This window comes from Agrilus planipennis, unplaced genomic scaffold (genome assembly GCF_000699045.2).
Source record: "Agrilus planipennis isolate EAB-ADULT unplaced genomic scaffold, Apla_2.0 scaffold228, whole genome shotgun sequence".
Taxonomy (NCBI): Eukaryota; Metazoa; Arthropoda; class Insecta; order Coleoptera; family Buprestidae; genus Agrilus; species Agrilus planipennis.
This window is the reverse complement of record NW_020439016.1, coordinates 318,496-328,090: the sequence shown is the minus strand read 5'-3', so window position 1 is coordinate 328,090 and position 9,595 is coordinate 318,496. Positions and strand designations below refer to the sequence as shown.

Sequence of the window (9,595 nt, the reverse complement as noted above, 5' to 3'; positions counted from 1 at the left end):
GTTTAAATGTGTATAAAAACCTAAATAACTGTAATTTCTCATATATTATTACCAACAAGACTTCACCTATTCAACAAAAAAATTACCTAATTTCAACACAAAATAGGGCTTTTATTTTTATTTAAATGAAACATTTATTTGTGTAATTAGATGCCATTTTATTCATTTTACTAAAATTTCCTAAGCTATGAGTATAAATATAGAAATGATGGTCTTTTTAATACTGTTACTTAATCTAGTTAACAATAACTTAAAAAACTAAAATTAATCTTAGCACAAAACAAAATGTTTACAAACAATAAAAAATTGAGGTCTAAAATAACAATAAATATGTATATTATGCTGAAGTGTACGATGTGTTGCATACCTATTTACAAACAATTCCTTTAAATTTTATTCATTGATTACTATACATCTATTAAAAAACCATAATGGCCGACATCAGTGACAATACGACAACAATTGAAAAAGAATGATGGCCGACAACTGCAACAATTAGAAAAGAATGATGGCCGACACTACGTCATAGTGGAGCAATAAAAATGGCCGGGGACCGGAGGAAGAACTACTTCTTATAATGATTATAATTTCCAGAATTTAGAATTGTTGGAGGGTCTACATTAATTTAAACGAAATATACCTCATATTGATCTAACAAAAAAGAATGTGGTTATTATACATACCCCGTTCTCTATTTCCAGTTTTTTGTCATAAAAATCACATATAGCTGCCATGTTATCAAGTACGATAGGAATACTTGTAATAAATTATAAACTTATCTACTTACATAGACTATTATCTTCTTTGTAAAGAGGACTATTACGTTTCAAGCTCTTGGACTATTCTGTTTAAATATTGATAAAGCCGTCTTCGTTACTTATATACTAAGGGAAGTAAACATAAAAGACATATTTCAACCTCTTACCTTTGCCCATCTTCTTTATAGCCCATTGGACTCTTTCTGGTTTCGTTGTCTGAAACAACGGATTAGGTTATCAACAACAGGCATAAATTTTAGTGTTGATAAAAAAATCTATTTCTTTATCAAAGAACAAGTACCTTTGCATATAAACATATAAAGACTTTTGCTATGATCGTTATAAGTTTAGGATTTTGATGCAAGTTTGATTTGATCATCAGCAATCGTCTAAAAATTTAATTTGTATGAAATTTACACATTTCGCAGAAGAAATAAACAAGAATTTGTTGTCATTTCTTCCTCAGAAACAATTTTATAATGTAAAAAAACCAGGCTATGTAGGGGCAAAGGTCTTTTTATTTAAACTTAAATTTAAATGTGAATCCAAAGCTGCAGAATAATAGATAAAGGATAAGGAAGGAAAATGTAAACAAGAGGAAACATTAAAAGAATAAATTATAAGATATAAAGCGACACGAAGAAAATGGGAACAATGTAAGAAAAGTGATAGCAGAACTGTAGCGATGGAAAATAAAAGATTTAGGTATAAAGAAATAAAGAAACCCCAACAGTGAGTGAAGAAATGTTAAAAGATGGTGGAAAATATAAAGGAGGACTTTCATATAGAACAAACAGAAAAGCTCAAAACCCCAACGCCAAAACACGACACTGTAGTTGTCCGAAGCACTTTTCGGTAACAAAGTTACCTTCTTCAGGGACTGAAGTAAACTGTAACTCGGTGCTCTCCAGAATGCTAATAATATTAATAAGCCTTCTTCCTAGGTGATCCTTCGTTTAGTTGGCCACTGCGGCAGATATCTCCAATGTTATCTATCTTACAGGTGGACTCGGATAAGTCAAAGCCTCAGCATTGAAAGCTCTGGACTATGAGTTACCCCACTCTCAATGCCAATGTTATCTTTATTACAGGTGGGTTCGGATAAGCCAAATCCTCGGCATTGAAAGCTCTGGACCATGAGCTACCCCATTCTGAATGTCAATGTCATCTTTCTTACGGGTGGGTTCGGATAAGCCAAATCCTCGGCATTGAAAGCTCTGGATCATGAGCTACCCCACTCTGATTGCCAATGTCATCTTTCTTATAGGTGGGCTCGGATATGTCAAAGGCTCAGGATTGAAAGGTCTGGACTATAAGTTACCCCACTCTCAATGCCAAAGTTATCTTTTTTACAGGTGGGTCCGGATTGGTCAAACCCTCTGCATTGAAAGCTCTGGACCATGAGCTACCCCATTTTGAATGTCAATGTTATCTTTCTTACAGGTAGGCTCCGATCAGCCAAAGCCTCAGCATTGGAAGCTCTGGATCATGAGCTACTCTACTCTGAATGCCAATATCGTCTTTCTTGTCTAGGTGCTTCCTACAAGCATTATCATAAACCTCAAAGCGTCTATCCAGCGGCATGGCCGGGAAGTTTAAACCATTAGTTAGAAATCGAAAGGGATCCGGTTCGATTCCGGATCCGAATGCCCTAGTCCAGGTTTTTCTGTGGTTCCCTTGGATCATTTAGGCAAATGCTGGGGTAGTAATACCTATTTCTCAGATAATCTTTCTCTATTTCATCCGTCTCATTTTTCTCACCTCAACCGCCACCCACCCATTTTCACGATCCCTAAAAGGAGACTGAAGTACAGAAGGGGACTGCCTGCCCACTAGTAGCCCTTACCCCTTGCAAAAAAGAGTTGACTACGATCTTACTTAAAATTTACTAGTAAATAAACAAACACTCCATCATTACGTACATTTTAAAAATATGAATTACAAATTATCCTGTAGCTGACCTATTTGGAAAATTGTTGTTCTATCTATACGGGGATCGGATAGCATTTTCAATCTGACATGGAAACGAGGCATTAACCCAACCAAGCGTACCGTTTGCATAACGTAGGTGGCATCTTAATTGATGCTATTTAATACGGTCAAGATATAATAATAGGCGACACGAACCTATTCCAGCGTTCAACTCTCCACCCGCACGAGTTTACGGAAAGAGATTTTTCCGGATCTAGTGGGACTGGGTTCGGCACGTTCCGTTCACATTCGGCACGCGATCGGACGGCTTAAGCTTTTTGAAACCACTTGTTAACTTTCAATCGGCAGACTTGTTGGATTCGGATCGAGAGGAAGTTGTATCGTCGAATGTTTTACGCGCGCTCTTTTTGAAAACTTTTTACGCGACGGAGAGACTTACAAGCGGGTGTTCTGTGACTATAACAAATGACAAAATGTGATTGAAAGAAGCAATTTTTCTTCGTTTGCGGTTAGTTTTTTTTTTTGTTTGATACGATGATGGATTGGTCGTGAATGCGAAAATTGTTCTTGGCACGAACAAAAACGAAAAACAAAAAATGCATTCGTACGTGTACTCCTCATATAATAGTAGGTGTCGTTCGTGCGTGGTGGTTTGCTGCATAATATTTGCATGTCTGATGCGGTTGACATCTGGGACAATTATGGGTGATGAGTGCGACTGGACCGGAAGGTAAGATTAAATTCAACACTTTAAGTACATCCTTTCAGCGCCGATCACAATGAACCAGATTAAAGTTCGCGCTTCTGTTTTGCAACTGTTCAGCTACAGCCCACCATGCACTTTGTCCACTCGAATGCTTTTTCTCTTATTCTTTTTATTTCGATTTAAGTCCATTTGTACTGTGAGAATTAATGCCAAAGGCGACAACATAGGTGATAACAAAATACGAGTTGAAGATAATCCTCTTTTGGATTATTATATCAACTCTTTTGTGACAATTTTTGGGGTAGTCTGTTTAAGCAGGGAAATATTCTGTTTACAGTTTTTTTAAGGAAAAACCTTTATGTGGTGATATTTTGGTTTTGAATTGATGTCGCCCGGGGCTTTTCAAATAATGATTTAAGTGATTGATTGATGCTGAAACTTCTTCAATGTTCTCTTTGACACAAATTTTAACATTGCAAAATGAAATAAAAATTTTGAACGCCTTACAAAAAGAGAACTAAAAACTACAAAAGTTTCGTTAGAATGACTGAAGGATCATCAGGACTCAATAGAAATACCAAAAGAGTAGGCACCTTGTGTAATTGTGAAGAATTTCACTATATTTGATTACAGATAAGTACGTTATTCGATAAAGACATCGTCAAATCGAATGAAGAAATTTAAAATTATACGAAATCTGCAGAAGCAAAATATATTTATACGTCAGTTCTTTTTGAAAATTTATTGTTTTCAATAAATAACACAAGTTTCATAAAAACCAGTTTTAACACTTTTGAGCCATTATAATACACACACGAATAGTTGCGGTAATAAATTAAAAAGCTGACTCTGCCATATTTGGTTGTAATGGGCGGAACAATACATGAAAATGTAATCTCTAAAATTACCGTATGGTAAAAATTTTATTTCATTCTATTACACTACGGAGTGTTACTACAGGACATGCCAAAAAACCCATTTTGTATTCTTAGACTTATCAAAAAAATTGCGAATAGGACTCTCTTCTTTGAAATACCGTTATATGTATGTATTGCTGTAAAGAGGGTTCAAAAGCTCATGAGCTTTCGCGAGAGGTAATTCGTATTATATATAACAAACGCATTAACTCATCATATCGCAAATGTTGCATAGAATCCATAAAATCCGCTATTCAGCTATACATAATACATGCCTAATCGAGTAGGTACTTCACAATATCTTAAACCCAGTTAATATTGCATTTGGCATAGAATCATAAGCCGTCCAATTTTCAACGTAAGAAAAACTCATCAATCACATAAAGGCTTGATCCCTTCATCCCTGAATAACCAAATGGCTCGGTTCAGTTCACATTTATGCAAAGTAAGAATGAAAAGAGCCTCTGTCTAAAACCACTTTATTATGTNTTCCTCCGCTCACCTAAATTTCATCGGATTTTGTCCTGATATTCATCTGCCTTCGTCCGCTCGCCTAAATTTCATCGGATTTTGTCCTGATATTCATCTGTCTTCCTCCGCTCGCCTACATTTCATCAGATTTTGTCCTGATATTCACCTGTCTTTCTCCGCTCGCCTAAATTTCATCGGATTTTCTCCTGATATTCACTTGTCTTTTTCCGCTCGCCTAAATTTCATCGGATTTTGTCCTGATATTCATCTGTCTTCGTCCGCTTGTCTGAATTTCTACTTAGTTATCGGTAGACTGTTTAAGGTGATATCCAACTTCTGCAGATCGATTCACATCGATCGAAGCATTATGTACCACAAAATGTTGACAGTATATAGCAAGGTTACATTTACCATCTACCACTGCGATGATGAAAATGACGAGGCAGACACTTTTGGTTTATTACAATAGCCTCGGTATTGATTTGAATTTTCTAGATTTTTGACGATTTCGTCATGATTTTTCACCATCTGTTAATCTTAGTAATTATTTATTATGTATATATTTAAAAAATTCCCGGTTTATTCCTCATTGTTGTTGCATAAAGGCAGATGTAATAGTCTGACTCCGTGCTAACAGCATTGTTTGCAAGGAGACACATTTTTGTCGGCATGCTTTTCTATTAGAGACGATTAAAATATATCGTAAGCGATTTCTACGGAATAGGTATGCATTTTTAAGATTAAAACGGAGAAACATTGCAGCAATTTTCTTGTCTTCCGTTTCTACACATACCTTCTGTGCGCATGGAAGGTGTTTCAAATGCTCAGATTGAAGTTTTTCATTGGTTCGTTAGAACAAAGAACACGTAGTAGATCTCGTTCGTTAATAGAAATAGGCAGTTTGCCTTCTGTTTTCGGAATAATTGCTTTACTTAATCCTCACACAGGGAGATGCCAACTAATTGTGCTTTATTATATTGTTTTGCTTCTGTTGATACCTAATACGTTCTGCCGGGTGTAATCAACTACAGACTACTTTGATTTCCTGAACAATAAAGTAATCTATATTAATTAAATGTACACAGAAAAAGGAACTATTAACAGTTAATATTTAAGTTAAAAAAGTATAAAATATAAAACTAAGTAAGCGAAATTAGTCTGATTACTACGACTATTGTTGTAAGAACACGTCGATTATTTATTATTGCTTATATATAGATGTGGAATACTGTTCGTAAAAAGTATTTAAATACAATTTGTTATTTAAAGTGTAAAATACACAATTGTTTTCCCTATTGTATTTTAATTGCTATCACATTTTCAATTTATAGTGTGGAATAAAGACAATTTAAATACACGTGTGCTTCATACGAAGACCTCCGCATTTTAATAAACACTAACCGGTAAATTTATGTATTGTTGTAGCGATTTAAATTACTATTCCTGTCACAAAGTAATGAATAGAGAGATAGTCCTCGTGCTTTGTAACGCTTTAGAATTTTAATAAGGACTGCTGTCACTAAACGACATTGGATGCAATGCAGTTTTATTTATAACAGAAAGCCGTTCAGCTATTAGCTGCAGAAGCAAAGATTTGCATTAATTTTGGTCGCGGCGAAAAGCTATACCGACTCCCTAGGGTTTCTTTTAAAGGCATTAGAATGCAAGGGCAGTCGTGGGCTCACCAACCCCCATTCATTGTTATCGCCAAGATCTGACTTCAGTTCGTTCCTATCAGTACAGCCCCCTTAATACAAATGCTAATTGGTCTGCATTTAAGTATTAGAAAGGTTTTTGAAATGACAGGCATTTTTATTTTTAACATCAAAGGCGCCATTTAATCCGTAATAACTATTGCAACTTTCCCAAAATAATATTGGAGGAAATGTAAAAATGACTTACCTTGTTATGTTTTTAGAAATCTCAGAATTTCTTGATAAGTAACTTATCCATATTGATCGTTTAATAGTGGAGAGAGGTGTTAAATCTGGTAAATACATAACTTCATATTCTACAAAAATTATAGTGTTTTCAGGAATATTCCATTCATAAGGGTGGCGAATATAAGAATTTTTAGTTATCCCATAGTCATTTTTAAAAGATTATACAAGTACTAGCACCAAGACTGGGACAGTGTTGGTCTTGCCTTTTCTTTGCTCATCACTAATTATTTTCTACCTTTTATAGAGTTTACAGGGTTATTCTATATTGACTAAAAAAGCAATTATCCCTTCAAAAAAAGATTATAGTCTCTGTCAAAGCCTGTAAATCTATTCTGTTAACAGAAATTTGCACTTTAGTGTTATTAGGAAGCGTGACGTGGGGTCATTAAATGAAAATGAGGTCAGCATTGCCATCAGATAGGCATTGGACCAGAAAACAAATCGAAACACATGAAACAACTAATGACAGCAATTACAACTTTTATTACTTAAAAATTAACTTGTAACTGCGTACGTACACTATTTTACAACAACATTAATTAGTATAGAAAGTATTTGACATATAATTCGATTTCTTTCATTTGCATTTACATATTCACAATTGATCATTTAAAAAAAATATACTTACAAAAAATGATTATTGTTTATTTTCATGATTTATTTCTGTTAGATACACCCTGTGTATGTAAATTGTACTTCAGACTTCAACGCTTTTTATTTCATTTACTAAATAAGATAAAGAGCAATAAAATCAGATAACAGTGCCCTATTGATTTTGCCCCGTACCACGCCCCAGTTCTATACAATTCTATTTTTGATTCCGGCTCAGTCTATTATTTTTATTTCGTCAACGAGTATCAAAAGCTGCCTCCTAAAAAGCACTTAAACTGACAGGATAAGGGGGCAGGCAGGCGACGAAGTCGTCGAAGTGGAAGTTAAAACCATTTTAAAGTTATGCCCCACCGTTATTACATGCCATTTATCAGGGAAAGATAACAGGCAACATTTAAACAAGGTACCTATACCCATTACGTTATACGTATAACAAAACAAAGTTTTTGTAGCCGAGTGGGCCTTTTATTGGCCGTTTTCCACAATAATGCAATTTGTTGGCAAAAGAAAAGGGTGTATAAGTGCTCGTTAATTTATAAATAACAATTCGTAATACTTGTTAAGTTTTATACCTGGTTAATTATACGCGTATGCAAATACTACCAACTTTACGAGTTTAGAGAAAGACCAAAAATACCAGTCGCTAAAAGAACATCCAGGAAAGTTAAAACTAAAAACTTATACAAAGTCTCGTTTGTGTTTTTCCTGAAATCCTATAGAACTTGGAGTTATACTAATTAGGAAAACCTTTTTGCATGGTCGCAACACAACGAGAGAAGAATATAATGTACAGAAGCGAATTGTGGACGAATCCGTTTAAACTGTTATATTCTCTTTTAAAATTGTAGCCTTGATAAAGTCCACAAGTTAGGGCGAAACGTCGGCGTGTTGGTTTTAAGATATTAAAAAACATATTCTTACCCTGATTTCTAACAAGATAAAGTTGATCGAGAATAAAAATATTCAAATATAGGTAAAAGTAATGAAAAGAATCTGCATAGTTATACTTCATAAAGTTAAATATAAAATAAATTAATAAAAAGCAATTGGAAGTCTTATCATTTTACGTCAGTGAAACAAAATAGTCAGAAAGTTACTAATAATATTACAACGAAAACTTTACTCTACTATTACGAGCTATGGTTGGTCGATTGGGAGGGTGATTGAAGCTCACTGATCTGGATCCGATCGTATATAGTAAGTCCATTCGAGTGACTTTGATCGTACAACCAAATTGAGCTTTTTTTTTATTTCATACACAGTAGACGGCCCGTAATTAATGTAATTAGTCAAAATGTCGATTTCAAGTGAAGAGGACGCTGCAGTTGTATAGGCGCCGCATTGGCTATATCACTTTTGTGTATTTCTATACCAATAATATAGGGAAAAAGGTGCATTATCACTTATAACTATGTATTAATTAGCAAAGATTCTTTTTGTTTTCATACGAGTTTCATGTAATTTGTTATTAATCGTACGATGAATTGAATAAAACCTCCTAATGAGGGCACGTTCCTTGAGCGTTGATACTACAAAAAGCTCAGGCTTAATAGCAATCACCTATAGCTATAAAAGAGCACTTGTGTTTTGCAGGTAGGTACAGTTATTTCATGGTTTTCATCTAACACTAATGGCTTGGTCGCCAGTCAGGCGGGTCGCAATTTATAAGTGAAAACGTAAGTGCCGCAAGCAGTTTACTAAGTCAAGTTAACCATAAACAAGTCCCTTTGAATAATATTTCTATTATTTTACCTGTAGGTCTGTAATGTTCATTGTCCAACAGTTAAATGAACGAAAATATACTCCGTTTCAGGTGAAATTGTATACACTTTATTGTTTCAAAGAAACATCTGTAAGGATAAAAAAAATTCAGTGAATGTTAAGATTCATGGTTCATAGTAGAGGCGATTGTTTCTGCGGAACTTCCAAATTATTAAAATTTATCAAGATAATAATTTATTTTTTTTACCCAGTGTCTTGTCAGTCACCGAATATTATGTATAAGAAAAATTATTAGTGTTGTCAACACAGGGCGAAGTAGTATTTCGTAAATAAAAGTTAGTATCAGCAAGTTCTTATGCTTAAGTGTAAGATGTGTTGCATACCTATTTACAAACAATTCCTTTAAATTTTATTCATTGATTACTATACATCTGTTAAAAAACCATAATGGCCGACATCAGTGACAATACGACAACAATTGAAAAAGAATGATGGCCGACAACTGCAACAATTAGAAAAGAATGATGGCCGACA

The 9,595-nt window shown here is 34.4% G+C and overlaps 1 protein-coding gene and 1 long non-coding RNA gene across 2 annotated transcripts in view; one reads left to right on the top strand and one right to left on the bottom strand.

Annotated features, from left to right (window-relative positions):
• The window catches only part of LOC112904932, a 66,813-nt gene extending 64,715 nt beyond the window's left edge, over nucleotides 1-2,098 (bottom strand). The window contains exons 1-2 of the long non-coding RNA XR_003231461.1: nucleotides 1,627-2,098; nucleotides 926-974 (exon numbers count right to left, since the gene is read on the bottom strand). This is a non-coding gene — a long non-coding RNA (uncharacterized LOC112904932). The remainder of the gene's footprint in view (nucleotides 1-925; nucleotides 975-1,626) is intronic.
• Nucleotides 2,099-2,970: 872 nt separating this feature from the next.
• The window catches only part of LOC108740756 (meteorin-like protein), a 109,449-nt gene continuing 102,824 nt past the window's right edge, over nucleotides 2,971-9,595 (top strand). Inside the window, exon 1 of the mRNA XM_018475212.1 lies at nucleotides 2,971-3,420. Coding sequence (XP_018330714.1) covers nucleotides 3,287-3,420 — 134 coding nt within the window. The 5' untranslated portion in view covers nucleotides 2,971-3,286. The remainder of the gene's footprint in view (nucleotides 3,421-9,595) is intronic.